Here is a 23,802-nt window from a genome sequence, read left to right on the forward strand (position 1 = left end):
CTTCGAGCTTCTTATTTTATCTCATAGTATGAGTATTCATCCCAGGGCGGGATGGGTATATTTTTCTCTTTCCATCCCATGAAGTACACCGCGAAAGCCGACCAACCGTGGACCTCGGCTGTTTTTGCCATTTTTAAACTCACGATTTGTGCAATCCGTTTCACTAGTCCTCTTCAGTGGGACGCAGTGTCCCTTTAAGGGCCCCGTTCACTGCTAGGACTCCACCGCAATGCAGCTGTCGAAAAAATTCCTTTGGCTTTGCGCCGCGGAAGTGTGCGAGGATGTGCATAAATCATGCTCTAGAGTAAACTCTAATCTTGCTATTCTTATTCAAATCTGCATGCAAATGTTGTCTAGATGATAAAGTATGCAGGGTTGTACTCCTACCGAAGCCGCCATGAGCATGGATGATGTAGTAATTCCATGTGGTATAGACGCTAGTTCTCCTTCACCGAGGTGTTACGTTCTCGGGCTAGGAAAGCCCACTAAAGACAAGATGCAGCTTGCAGTAGTCCCAATTACGATTCGGAACAAAAACTGAGACCAAGTTTCAAAACCGGCATCATGAGCAGGCAAAGAACAAAAACTCACGATTAATAATGATGATAGCTGACACAACCTTGAAAAAGAAGAGACACACTTGTTCTATTCGTTTTATTGATTCTCCACAGGATCGCGCTCGCCGGGATACACTGTTTGTCCCTGTCGTCTGACCTCGTCCATGATCTCCATCATGTAAATGGTCTCTTCCTAAGGCGTAACGCTGCTTTCCTTATTGCCTGCCTGTACATCAAGGGCCGTATTTTCAGCCTCCCACACAAAGCTACGACCGAGTTCAGGGAACTCATATTTTTGAGCTTGAAAGTTTGTCCTTGGGAAAGAGCAACAATCTGGGGTTTCCGCCCCCTGTTTCTTCCAGACAGTAAAGGAAACCGGCGCAGCAAGCATCCTGCCTTCGACTTCGACATACCCATCGGTTCCGTGAATAACGGCAAAGATCTCCCCCGGCGCATTCAAGGTTTTAGTTGTACTGGTTGAAATCCCTTGCCGACCCATCGACGGGTATTGAAGAATACATTGAAGAATAGCACTGGTTGTAATCTCGATACCACTTTCGTGTGTTTGGCTTACCCCAATTTGCGGCTTCTCCCGCGTTACCCTTCAGGACCAGCGTGATCCACGTCAGTGAATAGTTGCCGATATCGAGCAAGATCCCGCACCCATTGTGAGGTCGCGGTACCGAGACGTGAGAGGCAACGATGCAATGTCAACTCCGAGTCCGGATGCAAATTTAGAGCATGCTCGTAAGACTTCGCCGATGACTTTTTTAAGTGCGAAGTTCGATCGAGATCTTAGACAAGAGGACGGTGACGTAGCCACATTGCCTCTGCAACGTAAACCTTCTTCTCTTTGGCTGCCGCAAAGACCTCCTTTGCTTATTTCGCGTTTATGGTGAACAACGTCTCGCACAAAACATTTCTTAATGGCATCCATACAATCTCGGTAATGATATCCAAAGGGCGTGCCGATGTAAACAATGTCAACAGTCGCGTCGGAATAGACTCTGTTGTACGAGCATAGATTTTTGGGCTTTGCTTTGGACAGTGCCGTTTCGCAAAGTCTTCTCCCTTCTGGACACTCGAAGCGCCGTTGGCTTGTATGACTGTCAGCTTACTATTATCGAAACTCATCCCAGGGCAGTACTACGATGCCCCATCGGTTTGTCGGGAGTTCCGGCATCTTGTCAAATGAGAGGTAGCAATGAGAGTAGACCGAAAGTCGTAGATTCGGTAAAATCCGGATATGCGAGCGGCTCACAAACAGCGAAGGTCTAACCTCCCATGGGTGATTTGGGGTGCTTATTTATACGTACCCTCTCTTCCGAGGGGATATAGTTCTCCGAACCTTCGCGAATTGAAACCCGTCTGCACGATGTATGCTGTGAAACGAGGCTATGTTATTGCTCGAACAGATGGTAACTGTCGAATTTTGGTCTAGCATTTGTCCTTACAGAAACCAAATTTCCGGCAATTCGGAGCCCAAAATGCATTTCAACTGTCGCAGAGATTTGATCAAAGCGGGAGCATGGTTCCAATGGTAGGGTGATCCCGTTTCGGACTCGCCCCTCGCCGCTTTACGCCCAGCAGGATTGAGCACGGCCTTCCAAGCATTCGAGTAGCGTCTTGGTCGGAAAAGACTAGACATGAGATATCTCATTTTTCAGACAAAATTATAGAGACTCGGCGAAAAAAAATCAAGTATTCAACTTGACAGCCCCTGACTGTTCGCCGCGGGGCCAATAAGCGGTGAAAGCGTGGGTCAAGTGACCTTGGTGGGCGAGGGGCTCTCAGGAACGGCTTTGCCACCATCCTCCACGTTTTCTTCTTCCCCCGAGGCGATCAGCAAAGCATCGCGATATCCGACATTGTCCAAGATGTCGACCGATTCTCTTCAAACCTCCCTTGGGGCCCACCTTGCGTATAAGCCCCAGTCGCTCAAATTTGGTACAAGCGGTCGACGTGGCTTGATCGTCGATTTGACTCAACTGGAGATTTACATTAATGTTCTCGGCGAACTGCGCTACCTCCAGGCAAAGTCGCCTGCTGATGGTGGTATTGAAGTCGGCGACGATTTCTACTACGCATATGATCTGCGCCCCAGCTCAATTCACTATGTCGAGCCGAGCCGCGGCGGCCTCTGCCAGGCAGTGGAGCAGGCCTTGAGGGACGCTGGGATGAACCCGATTAGCCTCGGTGCCATTCCCACTCCTGCCCTGACTCTCTTCGCTTTGCAACGGGCGAAGGGTAGTATTATGGTTACAGGCAGCCATATTCCTTTCGATCGCAATGGCTACAAGCTGAACACCTCCAAAGGCGAACTGATGAAAAAGGATGAGAAGCCCATCAATGAGTCTGTTGAAGTTGTCCGGAAGTCAATTATCGAGCAGCCGTTCACTGAATCTCTTTTCAACGAGCAAGGCATGCTTCGGAACCCCGTTTCGACCCTCGTTACTCCCGTTCCCGAGGGAAAGAGCGAGTACATCCAGCGGTACCTTGACTTCTTCAAGGGTGACACCCTCGAAGGCATGAAGTTGCTAGTTTACCAACACTCTGCTGTCGGCCGAGACCTTATCGTCGAGTTGTTCCGGGCACTTGGGGCCGAGGTCCTTCCCGCAGGCCGCAGTGAGACCTTTGTCCCCATCGATACGGAGGCGATTGATCAGGCTCAACTTGACACGGTTCAAAGCCTTGTCGATAGCACCGGCCAGACCTTCGATGCAGTCATCTCCACAGACGGTGACAGTGATCGCCCCCTCCTCCTAGCGCCCGAAGGTGGCAAGCTCCGCTTTTTCAGCGGCGATCTTCTGGGCATGGTTGTCGCCGATTTCCTCGGTGCTGACGCCGTCGTCGTGCCCATCAGCACCAACGATGCCATCGACCGCGGGCCCCTCGCGGCCGTCCTGGCACCCAAAACTAAAATTGGAAGCCCCTATGTGATTGATGGTATGCAGAACGCTGCCTCGGCAGGCCGAAGTCGCGTTCTAGGTTGGGAGGCCAACGGCGGCTTCCTCACTGGCTCCGATATCGAGATTGACGGCAAAAAGCTTCCCGCACTCCCTACGCGCGATGCAGTTCTTCCTCTTCTGAGCGTTCTTTTTGCGTCCCGCAAGCGCCAGACAACCGTCTCCGGTCTTTTCGAATCCTTGCCCGCCCGATTTAGTCGAGCATCAGTTATTCGCAACTTTCCCCGGCCCACGAGTGCGAAGATTGTCGAGCGGTTTTCGCCTTTGAAGGGCCAAGCGCTCACTGGGGAGAATGAAATCTATGGATGTCAATATGAGGACGAAAGCATGGTTCCGCTGAACTCGAAGGGCGAACCGATCCGCGCGAGTATTTCGGAAAGCGAAACGCGACAACTCGCCCAGATTCGTCAAGAACTTCAGCAGGTTTTCTCGGCCGAAGCTGGATTTTCCAACATTAAAGGCACGAACTATACCGACGGTGTCCGCGTCACATTCGAAAATGGCGATGTCGCGCACATCCGGCCTTCTGGAAACGCTGATGAGCTTCGCATTTACTCTGTCAGCGATGACAAGGCACGCGCGGATGAGATTTGCAACCAAGCGACTGCCGAACCCAACGGTCTGTTGCGCCAACTGGAGCGCATGGTCTAGAAATACGAGAAGCCGAGGTTTGCTTCAACCAGCATGTCAAAATTAAAATCAAATAATACCATACATGATCATAATGAACAAAAAACACGATGCACGAGTTAAAAAGGTGTCCGAGATGCCCTACAATGTCCTTGTCTACTGCAAATTCTTTCTCATTGGTGCCCGCCTTGCCCGATTTCTGCAGACGCGAGACGTCGGAACCTGCCGCCTGCATTCTTCAGGCGGCAGGGACTACATCTATTTCGGAAAACTGGCAATCGGCATTGCCTATGTCTTTACCCGACCTATACTGATGAGACTTTTTGGTCTCAGAAAGCATGTCAAGATATATGAACCCCCTTAATATCGCAGCAAGACATCAACATAAAAGGTCGTTGATTCCTCGAATGCTAAACCTAATGACCAGACTTCGCACAGACCTTCGAAATAATCACGCGTCAAGACATCTCCGGCATACAGCGCCGTTTCTGCTGGAATTAGAGAGCCCCGAGGGAGTCTCCGAAACCCCCTTTGCTATAAATCATGAATAAAGAAGCACCGAGACTACCTGAAAGGATGTCTTGTTCTCGAAGCAGATATCAACCGTCTTGATGATCCACGAATCTTTGCGCCGGGTTGGGGCCCAACCACATATGAAGATCCAGACTTTGACTGGTGCACTACCAGTTCTCCTCAGGTAAAGACCGTCCGTGCGCCTCTTTGCGCTCCGAAGAAGATCGAGCCTCCGCCTATGACATTAAGTATTGACATCTGAATGTCTAGGAAGGCTTGAATGGAAGATGCCTTGCTGAGCCGAAAGGCCGCACACTTGGCGGTTCCTCTGCCATCAGTCTGGGAATGATCATTTAACCCAGCAAAACAGATCTCGAATCGTGGAAAAAATTAGGAAATGAACGCTGGAATTGGGTGTCCCTCTCAGGCTACCTCAGAAAGCCCCAGACTTTCAATAACCTTCTGCCGAAGTCAGAGATCAGCTGTCTCTCCGGTATATGGATGAAGTGATTCAGGGAACGTCAGGGCCGCTCCAGGTTTCCTTTGGCGATAGACTATTCCCAACACTTCTGTCGGCCTGGCCGAAGGCTTTCGAGAACCCTTGGGCAGCCACTTACTGGATATCCGATGTCTGGGCTTTCAAAGGGGCCTTTCCGTAACCCCGGAAGTATTCATGGTACTACCAGGACTCGAAGCCATGCCGGTGTGACGTACTATAACCCCGAGATAGCCGAAAAGGGCCAACCTTCGAGTTTTTACAGAGGAATTCGTTGAAAAGATGGTGTTCAATCAGACGGAGCAGAATGTGGTAATTACTGGTGTCCGCTTCACTGGAAAAAGTCAATGTATCGCGCACAATATCTGCCATGCGGGAGGTCATTCTCGTGGTACCCAGAATCTGAGAGTCGTCGATGCAAGCATTTTCCCTTTTGTTCCTCGAGGAAACATTCAATCTACGGTAAATAGCAATGTTGACGAGATTTAATTGATTTAGGAGATTGATGCTTCCACGCCCCCCTTGTCTCGGATCACACTCGTCATGGCTTCGCTCAGATAATACAGAACTAGAACCTTGATCAAACATGCTGCCAATTTCGACGCCGAATACCCCTCAATTATGGTCTTGATAATGCCAGGCTATCAAGACCATTGCTCAGTCACCTACCTGGTTAGCTACCTGGTCATCTACCCAGTCACTACGTGATCAGCTGTCTGGTTAGCAACTTTACAGAGTGATGTGCAATCACAATGCCAAATGGATGGACTTCAGACTAGAATAAATTTTCCGCGAAGAGCAGAGAGTTTATTTTTCTGCTCCAATAGCCAGGGCAACCAAGGTGAAGAACTAGCAGGTATCTAAAATATCAGGGAGAAGGTGTGATCTGAGGCAGAATGGGTGTGGCTGCATCAATTCCCTTGATTTAATGTGAAGCCGTGGTGTCGAGTGGCTTGACTCGGCCTAAAACTCTGTTTCCTTTCGAATTTCGATCCGTCTTCCCTGATGCATGATTTCCTTGCCGGCTTTGCTAAGCCCTTCCAATCTAGACTGCACTGATTCCATTTGGGGCAAGTTGATGATCGTATCTGGTGAGGCTGACGTAGTGACGGCTGAGAAAAGTGTTCGCTCTGGGTATTGTGGCGGGCCAATCATGTATCTCACCGGGACCATGTAGATTTTCAAACTCAAAAAGCAGATGTATATAAGCTGGGGCCAGAGAGCAGTCTGCAACGCCCACGTAAAGGTATTTTCGTCTTGGAAAATTCTCACGAGAGAATGAAATATCGAGGAAAGGGTTGCCACAAGTAAAATCACGCTGTATAAAATGCCGTTGTCCCACAAGTCACGGTACATCTTCAAAAGCATTGAGGAGGTGCTGCTGTGATTGAAGGAATTTTGCCTGCTCCCAGTAACAAATGATCCTTTTGGCTTTGCTGAGATGAGATAAAATCGGAGTATTCCACAAATGTTCGCTATTCAGACTTCCGGTTAATATCGAATTTAAGTGAAAAGTTTCAGTCACACTCACATCCTGAAAGCCACTTGTTTTCGAGAAACCCGAAAGGTGTACTTCTGAATCCCGTGTGTGCAGCTTGCAAGAATTCATAAGCCCATGAAAAGAATATTTGAGTCAATGCAAACGTCAGTTGGAAGCAGGCCGCCGGATATTGCAGTGTAGGAATGAGTCTTTCCCCAGAAAGAAACAACCATGGCACGGTAGCAAATGCCAAAAAGCAGCACAATTCTTCAAACACGATTTCGAAACCATTCAGGGCAATCAGCCGTCGCAGATGACCTGATATGTTTCTGTTTCGGGAGGAAATCATCCCAAGTATCTGCTGGGCATGGCCGATATTCCAACGTTTTCTCTGAGCAATATGACCAGCGAGAGAAGTCGGGACCAGGCCGAATTGTAAAGGTTCGTCGACCTGGAAGATTTTGTAACCTCTGCCGCACAATAACAAAGACAACTGCCAGTCCTCGGAGAATGAGTACGTCGGGTAAAGGCCCACGTCCACAATCGCCTGTCGTCTGAAGACTGCCCCTGAGCCTGAATCAATCGCGCACCCGAGAATGTCAAGCTTAGAGTTTTGACAAGTATAGAAATGCCCCCGCGCTTGGGATAGTGGGTCTCCCTTTGGGAGATTGGAAAAGTACTGCCGTGTTGACACCAGGGCTGCTTCTGGATCTTTGAGTAGATGGGGCAGAGTAGCCCTGAGGAAGTCGCTCGTCGGAATCGAATCAGCATCGAGAACAGCACAGAATTCAGACTGGAAGTTGCTTTGAAGAGTTGTCAAGGCGTAGTTCAGATTACCTGATTTCGCAAAGACTTGACCTGAGTGTCTTCCACGAGAGTTGTAATACAGATGGGGCCATCGAGATTGCAAATCAGATACGGCCGTTTTCAACGATTCTGATCCGCCATCATCAAGTACGAGGACCCGGAAGTGAGAGATGGGATAGTTCAGGGTACAGGCCGCTTGGACTGTTTGTACAATCACATTGATTTCCTCCCCGCAGCATGGTAGAAGGATGTCGACATGAGGTAGATCAACATTCCCTTGAAGCCGCAGTCGGGAGCGGGAACCCTGTTCTACACTTCGGGTCGCCTTGACTGTCAATCGCTGTTCTTTTCGAGTCATATCTTTACAGGCAGTTCAGCAAAAGCTCGCAATGATCAAATGTTTTCAGGTCTTCAAGACATACGAATGAAAAAGGCCTCCAGAAGAAACATTGTCCACATTTGCCAGGTTCGTATTGGGGCTAGCAATAGAAGCAACAGGCGCGCGGTAATGTAAACATAGCCGATCCATAGTGCTGACTGTGCTAGAAGGTAAAGAGAACTCCGGTATTTCTGACCTGAGAGAATTCGCGGATCCTGAGGAAGTTCGATGATGTTTCTTGGGGGCTTGTTGAACATCGCGCTGACGGCCCAACTAGAGGAATAGCAAACAAGTAATGATCGAGAACGATCAAGATTCTCAGAACATTCTCAGTCTTCAGCAAAAGGTCGAACTGGTTTGAATTCAGGGGAAAGGGAAGAAGACAGCCTCCAGTTTGTGCGTTTCTCCCTGCGGCGTTCTTTTGGGCTGCTCTAGCCAAGCCACGCGGGACCAGAACGAACCTAAGGCCTGAGGCTTGTTCCGCTGCTGCCGGCTAGCATATTCTTCAATGTTCTTTTATCGATGAAGAAGCTCAGCTACAAGAAAACTTAGATTTAAAACGTTTAATTGAGACAATATAGAATCGCGTTGGACAAAGGAAATATCTCGGTCTGCGTCACCCTGGACGACAGACTATATAGTCTACCAAGGCAATTAAATTGCTATTTTCACACGCAAACAAGGCAATGATTGATAGTACATTCAAACAACAACACCCACCGAGGCCCACCAAGGCCCAGGCCTCAGCAAGCTTTATTCAATTCGCAATCGGGAAGGGGAGTTTACGACAGGTTGCGAGACATGTCGTTGCGGATGCGCTGGTAATCGAGGACACCCTCGATGCTGCCAACAGCGCTCATGGCGACGTCCTGGTCCCAAAGCTTGCGAGTGGCGAAGTCCATAACGTCCTTCTCGGTGATCTGGCCAACGGCGCGCTCGATGTCCTCGGGGCTGAGGCGGCGGCCGGTGGTGATGATCTGGCGACCAATGTCCTCGGCGACAGCGGTGGTGCCGTCCAGGGACAGGAGGATGGAGGCCTTCAGCTGGGCCTTGGCACGCTCAACCTCGGCGGAGGTGACGCTGTTGCACAGGCGAGACCACTCACGGAGGGTGAAGTGGATCAGGTCGTCGAGGTTGGTCAGGTTCTCGGAAACAAGGTAGATACCCCACAGACTATAATTGGTTATATTAGCACGGTGCAAGGCAAATCAGTCATTAGAAACAGAATATACATACCCAGTGTCACTGTAGCTGGTGGAGAAGCTCATGAAGCTGTTGGCGAGGTGGTGGTGACTGACGTGAGAGCTGAGCTTGCTGCCCAGGAAGGGACTCTGGCCCATAGCACGGTCCCAGTTACCGACAATAGCCTGGGTGACGAGGGCAGTGAAGTAGTCGTCGTCCTTCCAGCTGACACCCTCAACGGCGAGAGCGATGTGAGCAGAGGGGATGGTGTCGTCACGGAGACGGACCTCGGAGCCAATGAACTCCGGGGTGCGCTTCATCTCAGCGGTGAGGGCAGCGGCGGCGGAGGTAGGGGGCTTGCTGGGGAGGCCACCGAAGTGCTCCTCGGCGAGGCGGACGAGCTGCTCGTGGGGGACACCACCAGCACCGACCAGGACCATACGGTCAGCGGTGTAGTTGGTCTTAATGTAGTCGGTCAGGTTCTCCCGGGAGATAGTCTGGATGTTTTCCTTGGGGCCGAGAATGGTGCGACCGAGGGGCTGGCCCTGGTAGGCGGTGGCGTGCAGGTGGTCGAAAACGACCTCCTCAAGCTGCTTGTCAACCTCCTCCTGCTCGCGCAGGATGACGTCGCGCTCGCGCTCAATGGCGGAGGACTCGAGCTTGGAGTTCTGGAGGATATCGGAAAGGATGTCGACGGCCTTGGGAACATCGGCGTTGAAGGACTTGGCGTAGTAAACGGTGTTTTCGCGCTGCACGGGGTTGTTAGCGGTTTTGCGGGTGAATCGTCAGGGCATGCATTGGGTTTTCCGGCCATACCGAGGTGTAGGCGTTCAGGTGAGCACCCATGTTCTCGATCTCCAGCTCCAGCTGGTGCTGGGAGCGCTTGTTGGTACCCTATATGAGGCGAATTGAGTTAGAATTGATATCGCAGTGGTCGGGGTTTCGCGGGGTCGAACCTTAAAGGCAAGGTGCTCGAGGAAGTGGGCGGTTCCGTTGGTCTTGTCAGTCTCTGACCGGCTACCGGCATCAATCCACACGCCGACGGTGGAAGTCTGAGCCCACGGGGAGTAGTCGGTGGCAATCTGCGAGGGATTAGCGAGGGCGCGACGCAATTGGTCGGGTTGGCAGGGCGTACGGTGAAGCCATTGGAGAGGGTGGTGGACTGGGTGGTGGACGGCAACGCAACCGGCGAGGCGAAACCGCGCTTCACGGGCTGGATGGACTTGAGAGCCGCACGGCTCCGAAGAGCCTGGTTCAGGTTGAAAGCCAAGCGGCGGGAAGCCATTGCGGACGAGGTAGGGTGGGTAGGAGGGGGAAGGGGGATGGAGAGAAGAGCTGGAGTCGCCCTGAGGTTGGAACTTCGGAAGTCAAATTGTTCGCCCAGCTCGCCAGCCAATCACATGACCCGCATTTCAACCAGGCCCTTTCCATCCCGAAAACTTCCTTGCTGTCCCTTCAGACTACGACTGCGACGACTGCTACGAATCGACGACATTTGTGATGGAAGATGCTGGTATTGTGATTTGTCCTCATGTCTACAGACTCAGACCTCGCAGCTGCTCTGCCCAAATTACTCGATTAATTTGCCTGTCGCTGTCCTCACCCGCTACCGACCCGTCCCGAACCCGCTTGGGGACCACCCCCTAAAATCATACAAATCGACTCGCAAACTGCTTAATGTTTTCCAGCATGGAAATATCTGCGGAAAAGCCGAGATTATATGCACGCTCGTTGGAGAACTGAGGCGTCCACGACTGCACGATCTTATCGGTGGCAGCATCGTACTTCTCTTCGACCAGCGCTCGTCGCTCCTTTCCACCGACCTGCTCCAGTGCATCCAGCATCTCCTGTACACTGACTTTCAGTCCCGGTAGGTTGACGGAGCGTGACTCGCCAAATGCTTCCTTCGGAATCGTCCGCGCGTGCATCAAGTTCTTGACAATGGTGTGAGGCGAGCAGATCCACATCTCGGTCTCCTTGCCCACGGGCAGGATAGCTTTCTTGCCCTGGAATGGCTCGCGGATGATATCGCTGGCGAAGCTGCTTGCGGCTTGGGTGGGTTTGCCGGCTCGGACGGTTACTGTAGGCAGTCGCACGCTACGTCCGTCGAGGAACCCGCGGCGAGAGTAGTCGTTCACGAGTGTCTCGATGATGAGCTTCTGTGATCCGTAGGAAGACGAGGGGATCGGCGGGAAATTGTTCTCGTTGATCAGGAACCCAGGGGCTGCTGGGCCGTAAACCGCCAGTGATGAGGTGAAGACCACCTTCACGCCAGGTTGGGTGGCACGTAGTCGGTCCAGGATGTATCGAGTAGAGTCGAGATTGACTTTAATTCCCAGCTCGAAGTTGGCCTCGGAGCCACTGGACATAATGCCGTGCAATAGATAGACGGTCTCATATTGGCGAGAGCCACTGATCAATTCATCAACCTCCTTTGGCGAGGTCAAATCGGCGCGAACGCAAGTCAAACGGTTGGCATATTGTGCAGCGGCTTCTGGCACGCCAGGTTCGACCACGTCGGTGATGGTCACGGTGGTAGATTTTGGGGTGCTGGCAAGAAGACCAGCGGCCAACTCTTGGCCAACATATCCGCCTGCGCCGGTGATGAGAATCGACATCGTCAAGTTGGGGAGTGTAGTAGTGCTCGGATATCAAAACAGGATTATGAGGGAATCGACAGCAAAGACAATGCAGCGACGGACGATCCGTTCGGAGAGCGATTATTCAACTGGTATTATGAGACCGTGCAACACGGGGACTCCCGAGGATCATTATATAGTCGGCGTCCTGCACCCCGCGGGGTCGCAGCCGAGCCTAACCTGCTCCCCTACGTTCCTCATCATCAGATGCCCCATCATATGCCGACGGCGTGGACTTTGCTCGCGCACCAATTCCGAGCCTGGTTGTTGGACGTGGTTGGGTGTTCGATCTCGGTGAGAAATCCGAGAACCGATCCGCCGGCCTGTTATGCTAAGAACGCGGGGGAAGTCCGAGACGGGTGGAAATGACCATGGATAACCAAAAGGTTCAGTGGAAAAGCTCCTTGGCTTCACCTTGAGAAGCTCTCCATTTCGAGTTGCTCGTGAGCTCCAAGAGCTGTGCCTAGCCTGACATTGACACTGCTTTTGCAAGGATAGAGCCTGGGGAAGGTCGCTGCAGTCGGCTTTTTGTTAGTGAGCCTGCAGATATCCCGCAGGCCAAGCTCAGTTAGAGCTGGTAGTGAATACAATCGGTATGAACTACTACTGCCTCGAGTATCTCCTACACGAACAAATCATCATTTCAATGTGTGCATTTTCCCCGGACTGATACCTAAATTTTGTGACGCAAGCAATTGTACAGGGATAAAGAAAACCAATCACGGGAGAATAAAAAAGCAGTGAATTCATCGTGCAACACTAGACGCCTTGGGGAAAAGTGAAATGGAACTGATAAAGAAAAGGTTTGGGAGACATGAGCAGATTAGACATGACCAGATGAGAAAATCCCATTTATGAGGAGCGGTTGTAGACGGCGCCGACAATGCAGTGATCACGCTCGAAGGGCTCCAGAGTCAGTTGCTCCTTGGGCTTGATCTTCTCGCCACGCATCTTCTGGATCTCACTGGCGAACACAACGTCGGGGGCAGCGGTACTGTCGATACAGTTGGCCTTGATGGAGACAAGGACACCACCCTGGTCCTTCAGGAACATGTGGGCATTCAGGCCGACGATGCGGGCCTGGTCGGGCTGGGCAACATCGGCGAAGATGACATCGACCATGGGGATGAGCATGCGGTAACGGAGGGGGTGACGAGCGTCCTCAACAATGGGAATTACGTTGGTACGGTGGGTGGCCATGCCAATCAGGTCACGACCGGAGCGGTGAGAGAACTCAACGGCGTAGACGTTACCGGTAGGACCAACAATATCAGCGACGTGAGAGACAGAAGTTCCGCTGGCACCACCAATGTAGAGGACCTTGCTGCCAGGCTTCATGTAGATGTTGTCGAGACCACCCAGGATACCGGCAGCCAGCTTGGAACGGAAGGGGTTCCACACACGGTACTCGATCTTGGTAACAGCACCGTCATCGCCGGCAGGGCCCTCGACGGAGATGCGCTTCTCGCCATACACGGCCTCGCCGGGGGTCAAATTCTTGGTGACCAGCAGATCCTCCTTACCACCGTGGGCAACAAAGACACCGCCGTGACGGTGGGGCTCCTACAGAAAAAAAGTGGTTAGTCAATGACTTTGGATTCAAGTCCATTGTGTTCCCATCACTTACAATGACGACCTTAGCACCGCCCTTGGCACCAGCGGCACCACCACGGCCACCGCCGCGGCCACCACGACCACGGGGAGCACCACGGCCACCACGGCCACCGCCGCGACCACCACCGCGGCCGCCACGGTCACCACCACCACGGAAGCCACCGCCTAGAGAAAAAGCCCTGTTAGCGAACTAGATTCCTGATGAATTGAAGCAGCAGGTAGGGTGATCCAGAGGGATTGAGAGCCTGGCAACCGACTCGATGCCTCGGAGCAGACTGTCTGTATAGTTGGGAGCACAAACCTCGACCACCGCGGCCACCACGATCACCTCCACCACGTCCACGAGGGGGACCACCACGGCCTCTAGGAGCGAAACCCATTCTTGTAAATTTTTAGGAGTTGAAATTGAATTGGAGAGTCGGAAAGGTTGGGAGTTGAGCTAGCGAATGCTCAAACCGAGTGCGATCGAAAAGTGCGAGGAAACCGACTCGAAAAGAGTGTTGATTGAAAAGTTTGAAATGCGACACAGTAACCGAATGACTGAATCAAGCAGCTGGTACAGTTGACCGGTGATGCTCTGTCGCGTGCGGGTCAAGGCCGTTGCTGCTCGTTGCTACGGTCGAGATTTTTTTGCGCCTGCTGGATCTTTCAGAAAATCAGAATGGCGCTAGTCGAAAACTGGCTAGCGGAATTTGTGGGTAATATGTCACGTGCTATATCACGTGGTTTATGGGAGCCCTTCAGCGGTAGGAGTATCATCACTACTTTACACGACGTAATAGATCCCTACAGATGTTTGTTTATGCCCCTACCTAAATGTCGTCTTTAGAAACTTTTCCAGAGCCTACTTTTGAGGTGGATATTATGGAGAATACTCCAGTTGTGTAGATACATCCTTGGACAACGGGACGTGACCCCGAAGGTCGCGATTGTGATGGTGCTACTGAAATATTGTGCGGAGTATTGATGTGTCAAATTATCCTATATTGGCTCCATTCCTCGCTCGTGAGCGAGGTAAAATATGTAACAAGTACGAATAAAAGCGGACCAGTCAAATGTTCAAATCGCATCCACCCACGCAAATAATCTATGTACAAAAAAAAGACTGAAGGATCACGTGCTCAATTATTTCCCGAAGAAATAATAGTTGGCGGAGTAGGCAATCTCAATGTTTTTGGGCTGCCCCTCACAGGTTGCCGGTGGAGAGCCGGAAGCTGTGTCAACACGATACACCGCGACCTCTCCATAGTTGCCAACGGTACCGGTGGTGTTGGTGAGATATAGCCAAGACACAGCACCATATTTGCCCTTCTTCGCCGTCGACGGGGCATCAATCGAGCCCTTCTTCTTGGTCATCACAATGCCGAAATTTTTGTTCGGCAGATCCAGGTTGAACTCGGGGGTGGTTGAGTCGTAGAAGAAGTGGTGGCCCATCAATAGGATATTTGCCGGGGGGAATCGTGCCAGATCCTTGGATGGCAGGCTGATCGTATAGGCGACCCCAGGAAGCATCTCCAGAAGGTCTGGGTGGTTTGCTGCGATGCAAGTGGCGTTGTAGAGGTTCGCGACTGCTCCAGCGGCCTCGGGAACGGAGTTTGCCGAGCTGTCTGCACAGGTATAATTCTGTTACATGTTAGTCAACCAAGTATTTATTAAAATGGAAAGAGATCTGAGCCGCTGTACATACCTGTGTTCCTCGTCCAAGTGCAACATACAGTGGACTCAAACCATCCGAGCTCGGTAGACCAGATGCATAACTTGGCAATGCAATCTTGGATACGTCGCATCCCAAAGCGCCCGGTGTTGAATTTTGTTTCAGTTGGTTGATATACTTGCTGACTTTGCCATAGAAGCCGGCGAGATCTTCAGAGAAATCGTATGCATCGTCAAGGAAGTTTGATGGGGCGGCCGTTGAGGCTGCCACCAAGGAGAGGAGAATCGGTAGAAGGCGCATAGTGTGCTTTGTTGTGAAGGATGGAAGGTGAGAGGGAGTCTCGAAGAATGAATAGTTGGTGGATCGTAGTATATAGACAAGGAAGGGGTTGTTTGTCTTCAGGACAGTCGTCAGAGGAGATAATGGAAGAGTAGATGAGCCTTCAGCAGTACTGGCAGTTAACAAGGCTAGTATAAACAAGGAGGTTGGGGGAAAAGAAAGGAGGAAGGAGCGACAGGCGGGATTGACATGAGGATGATGAATCCGACCAGGAGGCCCGGATACATATAGATTTGGTGCTGATTGCAATCATGGCGTTTCCTGCCTTCTTGTCAAAATAGTAACAGGGCCTCTAACTCGAAACAATGCGGGATACGAAAATAAAAGTGATCGATGCATCCTGTAGAAACTAGCAGGGATTGGGGGTCACCAGGGCTGCTTATTGGCGCGGGGAGGCGCCCAAGACTGGCGGGGGGACGCCCCTACGGCCTGCGATTCGCCGGTGCTGCCAAAACACTTGGGCCAAGTCACGAGAGCGTCGCGCTAAGTCAAACAGCGGGCTTGTGACTGGGCGGCTCGCTGAAGGAGCACAATCTGAGGAAAGGCTGGTTATTCTCCGGGCTATTAATAAATCCCATCTTCTCGGGACAGTCGGCCGACGATGGGCGGTTAGATGTGCATGATGATTGCCCCGATGGGTTAGTCTGCAGACTCTCGTCCAGGCTCCCTGGCCGATCGAGGGCGGTTGGGACAGGGCTAGCTCGATTGACAATGAACATGTCATTGGAGGAGGCTGGAGCAGGATCTGTAGCGGATGTCCATTTCTTCAGGCTAATCTGGGCAGCCACCGTCTCGTGTAAGGTTGTTGTGGTGAGCGGTGAACTGGCACTACGGGGGCGGGGAATGTGACCGTTCAGAAAGCTCCCTCTCCACACGGGTGGCTTGCCCCCATTTTCTCCTTCTGGACCACGTTACAGTGGGCGAGCGCGTAGTTGACGCCATCTTACACTGATGGCGACGTCTGTTCCAAGCCAACCACTTTCACGAATGTTGTCTATCTTTGTCCCTATTCACGACCCACATTTACCTTCTTTCGATCTCTGATCCTGGCTCTTTTAACCGATGGACTACATTAGTGTGATGCCGCGGAGATATATCTACCATATCTAGCGTCAAGGAACCTTGAAAACGCACCCTACTTCTTCGCACTGACGTCGCTGCGACTTGTGATCACTCAACAATAATCATGGAATGAATTAGTAGAGGCAATTGACGAAAATTGGTCTCAATTGATCCTCTCAAGCCAGTGAGTATGCTTGCATCCGAACCACAACAATCTACATAGTTTGGATGAATAATCACAATGTATCAACAACATCCAAATTGGATTGAATACAACCCATGTCGAAGGAAGAATTGGATTCACTTTCGCCCAGTGGCCTAGGAAAGTGTGAGGTCCCACGTTCGTTCCACACCTCGGACCTTTTGGTTTCCTTTTTGCTTCCGATCAATATTTTTAGTGCCTACACCACTCGGCCTTTTTTCGACTAGAACAAGCGAGTCTATCAACATTCGAGGGCCGTGTGCATGCTGAAACAGGCTACAAGTATACTACACTGGTCTGGTGGACGATAGGACCTAAAAATATTTCACGGAATGCAAATATCAGTCATCTGTAAGGCCTCTGGACTGTACACACAAAACCCCAAAACAAAAAATGTAGAGCTAGCTGGGCTCAGCACTGCCAGAGGGGGCCCGCTCATTCCCAAAAACGCCGAATGTCAATGATCGGCCGTAGTAGAAACACAGTAGAAACTCCAAAAGAAAGCGCTCGCTATCAAGATCAAACATGGGTGTTTTCGCTTGAACCCTAAAAGCAGGGGCACTGGAATCACCAGACCCCCTTCAGGGACTTGATTCAGCTTGCTTGGTTGAAACCCTCCTGTTGCCAATCGTCACCATGCAGCTGACCACCACTACTCGCCGAGCCAACCCCGCCGCCACTGTTGCCATATGCAGCTGCAGCTGCACTACCCACAGCGCTCATAGCACTGTGTTTCTCGATCTCCACCGTGCTCATCATGTAGAGCATGACGAAGAGCAAAAGGTGTAGCGCAAAGCAGTAGCCCGCAAACAGATTTCGACTCGTTCGATTGGCCATGATTATTCGAGTGAGGGAGAACACGATGCGCTCGGGAAGATTCATGCGCTTGTATGCGCGCGCCGATTCGCGGCCTCGGAAGGCAGCGAAAGGAGATATCCGTGCCTCATAGGCAGACTGGTACCGATCAAGGGACAGGCCTGATGGTGTCTCCGAAGAGGTGTAAATGGATGTTGAGCTGGGCGCGTTTGCGAACGAGGATGCAGACGTTGATGCTCCTTGACCACGGCTGTATGTCGACACATAACGAGTCTTTTCGTAGAGACCCAGGTTGTCCTTTTGAAGGGACGCAACCTCCTGCCGAAGTGATTTCACGGTAGAATACATCTTGGACAATTCCTCTTCAAGCTCGGAGTTCTTCTTCTTGAAGCGGTCGCGCTGCGCTTGAATCATGGGCAGAAGACCAGAGCCTCCTCCAACCGCTTCTCCCGCACGAATGGCATCCATTGTGTTTGCAGAAGCGGTGCTCTGATCAAACCCGGAGATAATGGACGATGTGGGCGAAGAAGCACCACGCCGAGACGAGTGCGGATACCTGGAAGCGTAGGTACCGGCAACAGACATAGCCCCGGATGGGAAGGCGTTGGCTGCTTCTTGCTGCACCTGAAGGAGGTCGTTTTCCAGTGTACTGGACAGACCGCGAGACTTCTCAAGCTCCTCCTTTGTCGTCGAAAGCTCGCCCCGTAAGGTCTCGAGCTGACCCTGAAGATCACGGCTTGATACACGCAGCACTGCCAAATCATCCGTCAACTTTTTGTTCCGGGCGAGCAAAAGCTGCTCTAGAGAATTCTTCTCTTTCGTCTTTGACGACCCGTTGGCTCCTGTCGCATCGCCCTCCGCAGTTGTCTCATCAGTCTCTTCGTCATCACCAGCTGTAAATTCAATTGACTTGATCATCTCCAGTTCGCGGCGAATGTCATCATAGTCTGCAACCTTCTCGAGACGCGAGCGCAGCTCATCCCTCTCGGCGGCGGACTTGGTGGCATTTCTCTCGGCTTGGAGGAGCTTAGCCTCCCACGAGTGTCGTGTTGAATCCTTATCAAAGCGCGCGGCATCCAGCTTCCTCAGCAAAGAGGAGTTCTCCGATTGCAGACGCTGATACGCGGGATCATCCTCCACAGCAGTCGACTGATCCGGATTGGAATGCGAAACGGCCTGGGCCAGCTCTAGTCGCAGTTGCTCGTTCCGAGCCTCCACGTCCGCCAGCCGCAAGCTTGTTTTCTCCAAATCAGCAGACACGAGCTCCAATTCCGCCGCAGTAGCACCATTCCGTGCGTCCTCATTTTCATCATCTCCCACCAGGCGCTGAGAAACCTCGTAGCTTGCCTTGAGTTCCTTGATCAAACGTTCTTGGTTGTCCACCTTTTCCTCTAAGCTCTTTTCTTTGGAGGCCCAATTGTTGGTCTTTTCCGTCAGCACTGCCTCCCAGGAAGATTCGATTTCCTTGGCTCGGGTCTCTTGGTTATCTTCGAGCTTCTTCCTGGCCGCACGCTCTTCCTGGAGACGCTTCTCGGTCTCCTCTTGCTGTCTTGTAAGACGCTCGACTGAAGACCGCAATTGGTCGCGCTCGGAACTCAGTTTGGGAACGGTGTCTTCTGACAGGACCAGAGAATCGACGGACGCTTCGAGAAGTGGGTAGGGATCCGGGGCCTCCGATAGAGACGAGTAGAGTTGTAGGAACGAGGACGAAGACGCCTTTCCTTGGTTGGTCAAAAGGTCGATAAAGGACTGATAGGCCTTCAACAGTCCCTTATACTCCGCGAGTTTGGCTTCGTCCTCCAGTTTCTTGAAGTCCTTGGTCTTTTGGGCCAGATCCTTTCTCTGGACGAGGGCATCCCGCTGTTGCGCAACAATATCTGAGGCGGTCGTATCGAGCTTGGCGATTGTGGAGGCTAGGTCAATTCCTGTTTGAGATTTTAGTACATGTCTTCCAACGAGGTTGTATTCTAGGCCGAATGGGTCTTTACCTCGCCAGGCTGCAATAGCGCGCTGGAACTTGTTTGTCTCTTCGGACAGCTTGCTGTTGGCTGGTTCCGGCTGGTCTCGTTCCTGGGCTGCAAGGCCCTCTGTAATGGCGAAGGAATCCATGCTCGTCAACCCAGGTCTGCGCAGTTCACCCCACACTCGATCGCAACCAAAGGAGGTGCGCGCGGAGAGCAACAGGACACGCGGCGGGCCCGGGCCGATGTTCTTCCGCAATGTATAAGGCTCGCTGCGAGACGCAATCGACTTATGATGGCAGATAATGCCAATGGTAATTGAGTATTGGAGAGTCGCGTAATGTTCGTGATTTTGTGGAGGAAAACCTGACTTTTGCCCCGATCTCCGCAGGCGAATCTGTGTACTGTTCTGACAGCCGTTGGCCTCGGCCGTTCCTGATTAAGTGGCCCCTGAAGCTTTGGCCCCAAGCGGCTGACCGCCTTCCGCTGCTCTGTTTCCAACGCTGGCGGGGATACGCTACCAAGCCAGCCATCATGGCTTCTGATGATGGAGTCGGTCCTCGTAAGAGGCGCAGGACTGGTCCGCCCGGATCCGAGCCCTACGTGCTGCGTTCGCTTTTCGACAGCGTACCGCTGACGACCGAGAGCAGCTCGGACGTTTACATCACCTGTGTCGAGTACTGGGGTAAGCTATCAACAACACGCTATGTCGCGGATATCGCTTGTGAGATTTTGGCTGACCAGTTTAAAACAGAGGAGAACTTGTACATTGGTACCTCCGCAGCAGAGATCTTGCATTTTGTCAGCCTCCCACCAGCTTCCGACGATTCCAATGAACCTACCTTCATCTTAGCTTCGCGGCTGCCTATACCATTCCAAAGCATCCCCTCCGACCTCGACCGACAAGGTGTCAGGCAAATCGTCATACTTGCCTCGGTCAACAAGGCCTGCGTTCTCTGCAATGGCACGGTTACGTTCTATATGTTGCCGGAGCTCAGCCCGGCATTCGGGAACACCAAGGTCCACCACTGCAGCTGGATCGGTGGATTGGATCTCAGTCGAGATGAGGAGTCCGGGGATAACCCAGTGGTGATGATTGCGGTGCAGGATCGAATAATGCTGGTCCAGATAGGAGAAGAGGCGCGGCGGATCAAGAGCATCAAGTTCCCCGGCTGCCTGGTTGCCGCGCGCAGAGGGACAATTGCCTGCGCAGCGGACACACATTCATACTCGCTTCTTGAAGTGGAGTACCAGCAGAAGATTCCCCTATTCCCGATTTCTTCTTCAAGTGAGGTTTTCGAGTCTGGGCGAGTGGAGGAAATCCAGCAGAGGCCTACTCCTCTGAAACGATCGCCGTCCTCATCCTATCCGAGCTCCCCTCCCGGTGATCCTCACGGCCATGGAAGGAGTAGCAGCTTGAACACGTTTGTAGGGATGCTGCAACCACATGCGCAAACTCCCCGGCACGAGAGGTCATCTTCGGGAACACCAGATCCATTCACATCTACTGGGACGCCCCGACGATCAAGTTCCGAGGAGAGCGAAGAAGATAATTCGAAGCAAACGGATGCAGAGAACCAAGAAGGTGATCAGCAATCTACATCGCCCGACAGCCTGAAGCCACTCCCGCCTCTGCCAAAACAACCTGTTTCAAAGCAGCTCCAGCCTCATGTAGTGTCTCCCACACCTTCCGAGTTCCTCCTTGTGACCGGAACCGAAGAAAAGGAGCCAGGAGTGGGGATGTTTGTTGATATGGATGGCGAGGTTGTACGGGGAACCATTAATTTCCACCGATATCCCAAGTCCGTTGTTATCGACTCTGGCGAAGATGATCTAGCCCTTCAGCCAACCGAAGGCTCCAAAGAAGAGTTCATCCTCGCTCTCATCAAAGTTGGAGAAAATGACGAACAACGTACGCAGCTGGAGATCCAGCGGTGGGATGACGATCCCGCAGAGCTTGAGCGGCAAAAAAGATGGATAGACATTCCTTCATCTGTCGCCACAAGTTCATCCACCGTTGGTTTCCAGCATACCGTCAGCCCGAGCCGCTTGGAACTTGATGATGTTGGAAAGCTTCTACGCATGGCTCGGTTTAAGAGCCCTGTGCTGCCTTCCTATGTCCCCACGGCCGACCCGAGGACACAAGCGACGATTGAGCAGCTACAGAAGGAGAAAGAACTTTTTGAGACCCAAGAATTGACCGACTCTGAAACTTCCAAAAAGGGAGAATCCGGGGCTGCTCGGGACTGGGAAACCCAACGCAATGATGAAGAAGCAAAATTCGCGCATGGGCTGGGGAAGTTGCAAAGCAGTCTCATATTATGGTCTGGATCTCAAATCTGGCGCCTCGTGAAAAATCCGTTGGTCATTCAACTCGAAAATGCACTGCGGATGGCACAGCAGACCGATGCTAGTGGACATACTCTTTTACGACGGAGCGCAATCATTGATTTGATGTATTCCATACAGGATGTGGAGCCCAAGACTGAATCCGAATTCATTGGCCTGAATTATGTCAAGCAAAAAGCAAGCTTGATGTTGTATGGAGACCTTCTCTCCATGCATCCAGATCACCGGGGAGACGCGGTGATACAAAACACCGAGCAAGTTATCTTGGATGGCAACCTGGACCCCCGTCTAGCTTTGCTTTTTATTCCACTCTTGAGATGCGAAGTCCTACAAGGGCCCCAGGGAATATGGATCCATGCCGGCTTGGCGGACATCGCAGAGCAGTATATCCAGCAAGTTGAGAAATCTAGCGATCAATCAACTGGACCAGCAGCTATCCACAGCGCTGTTCTGAACATGGTCAAGCGTTTCCTGTTCTCGTGGCAACAGAAGAGAGGATATGGCAGCATTACCGATGAAACATACGTCCTGGATAGCACGGACGCTGCGCTTTTGCATCTACTACTCGAGCAAGATGCTCAGATGGAGGCAGAGCATCGCGCATCATCAAGGATACGAACAGAGTTGAATCGACTGGTCGATGGCTGGAAAGGCAACTTTGACCGCGCGGTGATACTCTTGGAGCAGTACCAGCGACTTTACATCCTCAGTCGTCTATACCAAAGCCAAAAGAAGTCTCGCAATGTGCTCAAGACTTGGCGAAGGATTATAGATGGAGAGGTAGATGCCGGCGGCGAAGTCAGTGCGGCTAGCTGCGAGGCGCAAATGCGAAAGTACTTGGTGAAGATCAAGGACGTGCAGCTGGTAGAGGAGTATGGATCCTGGCTTGCGAGGCGAAATCCTGGTCTGGGTATCCAAGTATTTGCAGACAACTCTAGTCGAGTGCGATTGGAGCCAGCAGATGTGGTTAAGCTGCTGAAAGAGCGAGCCCCCAATGCCGTTCAAGTCTACCTGGAACATCTGGTCTTTGCTAAACACGTAAGTTTCTTACATCAGTGTCCGTATGAGCGAGATTTTGATTGACAATCCCTTCCAAGTATACCCAATACGCCGATGACCTCATCTCCTACTACCTCGATGAGGTCCTTTCAGTCCTCGAGGCGGACCCTGCTGCACGGGCATCTCTCTCTGATTCCTACTCTACCTACCGGGCTTTGCGTCCACCGAAACCTACCTACTTGAACTTCATCACTGCGAACACACCCAAGGAGCCGTGGTGGCAATCTCGCCTCCACTTGCTACAACTGCTGAGTGGCATATCGGGTACACAATTCTCATCTACTGCCCTGCCCTCCGGGATCACATACTCTATAACAAATGTGCTGGAGCGCATCGAACCCTTCCAAAACGACCTTGTCTCAGAAAGCATCATCCTCGACGGTCTACAGGGGCACCACCAGGCCGCCCTCCGGCTTCTCACACACGGACTCGGGGATTATGACTCTGCAGTTCGATACTGTCTCTTCGGCGGTCCTCGCAGCTCAACATCGTCTGGCGGTGCCCAACCTGAGCTCGCAGATCGAGCTCTCCAGTCAACCCTCTTCCGCCACCTCCTCGACGAATTTCTTCACATTGAAGACCTTACAGACCGCATCGAGCGCACCAGCGATCTACTCGCCCGATTTGCAGCCTGGTTTGACGTCCGCGAGGTTCTAGATCTCGTCCCCGAGGACTGGAGCGTAGACATTCTCGGCGGCTTCTTCGTGCACGTCTTCCGCGCCCTCGTCTCCGAAACTCGCGAAGCTCGCATCGAGCGTGCGCTGAGCGCCGGGCTCAACTTGCGGATTGGTGTCGAGTACATCGATAGCATGGAGAAGGCGGGGCCGTGGGTGGAAGACGGCGAAGGGCTCCGACGGCTCAAGGATAGTGGATCTCAGGCACCGCCTGATGATGCTACTGCCGGGGAGGATGGTGACTTTGGCGAGGTGGTGGGGCCGCTCGCCTCTGGGGAAATCGAGCAGGCGATCGTGCGAGATTAAGGGGCTTCCAGTACTATGTGCAGTCTTTTTTTTCGTATTCGTGTGTCGGCGTTGGATGTTTGATGATACCTACTAGTACTATCTTTGATTTTACACAGATTCATACGCACTTTGCAC

At 52.1% G+C, this 23,802-nt stretch overlaps 7 protein-coding genes across 7 annotated transcripts; 2 read left to right on the top strand and 5 right to left on the bottom strand.

Moving 5' to 3' along the window:
* Nucleotides 1–2,434: 2,434 nt before the first annotated feature.
* Nucleotides 2,435–4,174, top strand: N7532_011717 (Phosphoglucomutase first 3 domain-containing protein; the record flags this gene model as incomplete). The annotated part of the gene is made up of 1 exon (XM_056624208.1): nt 2,435–4,174. One exon carries the CDS (start codon nt 2,435–2,437, stop codon nt 4,172–4,174), a length of 1,740 nt encoding a protein of 579 aa, XP_056469196.1.
* A 4,436-nt stretch (nt 4,175–8,610) lies between these two features.
* N7532_011718 (mitochondrial processing peptidase) lies at nt 8,611–10,295 on the bottom strand (the record flags this gene model as incomplete). Its single annotated transcript, XM_056624209.1, has 5 exons — nt 8,611–9,001; nt 9,065–9,759; nt 9,827–9,904; nt 9,967–10,092; nt 10,146–10,295. 5 exons carry the CDS (start codon nt 10,293–10,295, stop codon nt 8,611–8,613), a joined length of 1,440 nt encoding a protein of 479 aa, XP_056469197.1.
* A 364-nt stretch (nt 10,296–10,659) lies between these two features.
* Nucleotides 10,660–11,628, bottom strand: N7532_011719 (SDR family oxidoreductase; the record flags this gene model as incomplete). The annotated part of the gene is made up of 1 exon (XM_056624210.1): nt 10,660–11,628. One exon carries the CDS (start codon nt 11,626–11,628, stop codon nt 10,660–10,662), a length of 969 nt encoding a protein of 322 aa, XP_056469198.1.
* Nucleotides 11,629–12,501: 873 nt separating this feature from the next.
* N7532_011720 (rRNA 2'-O-methyltransferase fibrillarin family protein) lies at nt 12,502–14,157 on the bottom strand (the record flags this gene model as incomplete). Its single annotated transcript, XM_056624211.1, has 3 exons — nt 12,502–13,212; nt 13,277–13,428; nt 14,112–14,157. The coding sequence occupies 3 exons, from the start codon at nt 14,155–14,157 to the stop codon at nt 12,502–12,504; spliced, it is 909 nt and encodes a 302-aa protein (XP_056469199.1).
* A 231-nt stretch (nt 14,158–14,388) lies between these two features.
* Nucleotides 14,389–15,217, bottom strand: N7532_011721 (uncharacterized protein; the record flags this gene model as incomplete). Its single annotated transcript, XM_056624212.1, has 2 exons — nt 14,389–14,886; nt 14,951–15,217. The coding sequence occupies 2 exons, from the start codon at nt 15,215–15,217 to the stop codon at nt 14,389–14,391; spliced, it is 765 nt and encodes a 254-aa protein (XP_056469200.1).
* Nucleotides 15,218–17,114: 1,897 nt separating this feature from the next.
* N7532_011722 (CCAAT displacement transcription factor COY1) lies at nt 17,115–19,445 on the bottom strand (the record flags this gene model as incomplete). The annotated part of the gene is made up of 1 exon (XM_056624213.1): nt 17,115–19,445. The coding sequence occupies one exon, from the start codon at nt 19,443–19,445 to the stop codon at nt 17,115–17,117; it is 2,331 nt and encodes a 776-aa protein (XP_056469201.1).
* Nucleotides 19,446–19,831: 386 nt separating this feature from the next.
* Nucleotides 19,832–23,685, top strand: N7532_011723 (uncharacterized protein; the record flags this gene model as incomplete). Its single annotated transcript, XM_056624214.1, has 2 exons — nt 19,832–22,684; nt 22,744–23,685. The coding sequence occupies 2 exons, from the start codon at nt 19,832–19,834 to the stop codon at nt 23,683–23,685; spliced, it is 3,795 nt and encodes a 1,264-aa protein (XP_056469202.1).
* Between the last annotated feature and the right edge of the window lie 117 nt (nt 23,686–23,802).

This window comes from Penicillium argentinense (genome assembly GCF_028826775.1).
Source record: "Penicillium argentinense strain IBT 30761 chromosome Unknown utg000011l_segment0_segment0, whole genome shotgun sequence".
Classification (NCBI taxonomy): domain Eukaryota; kingdom Fungi; phylum Ascomycota; class Eurotiomycetes; order Eurotiales; family Aspergillaceae; genus Penicillium; species Penicillium argentinense.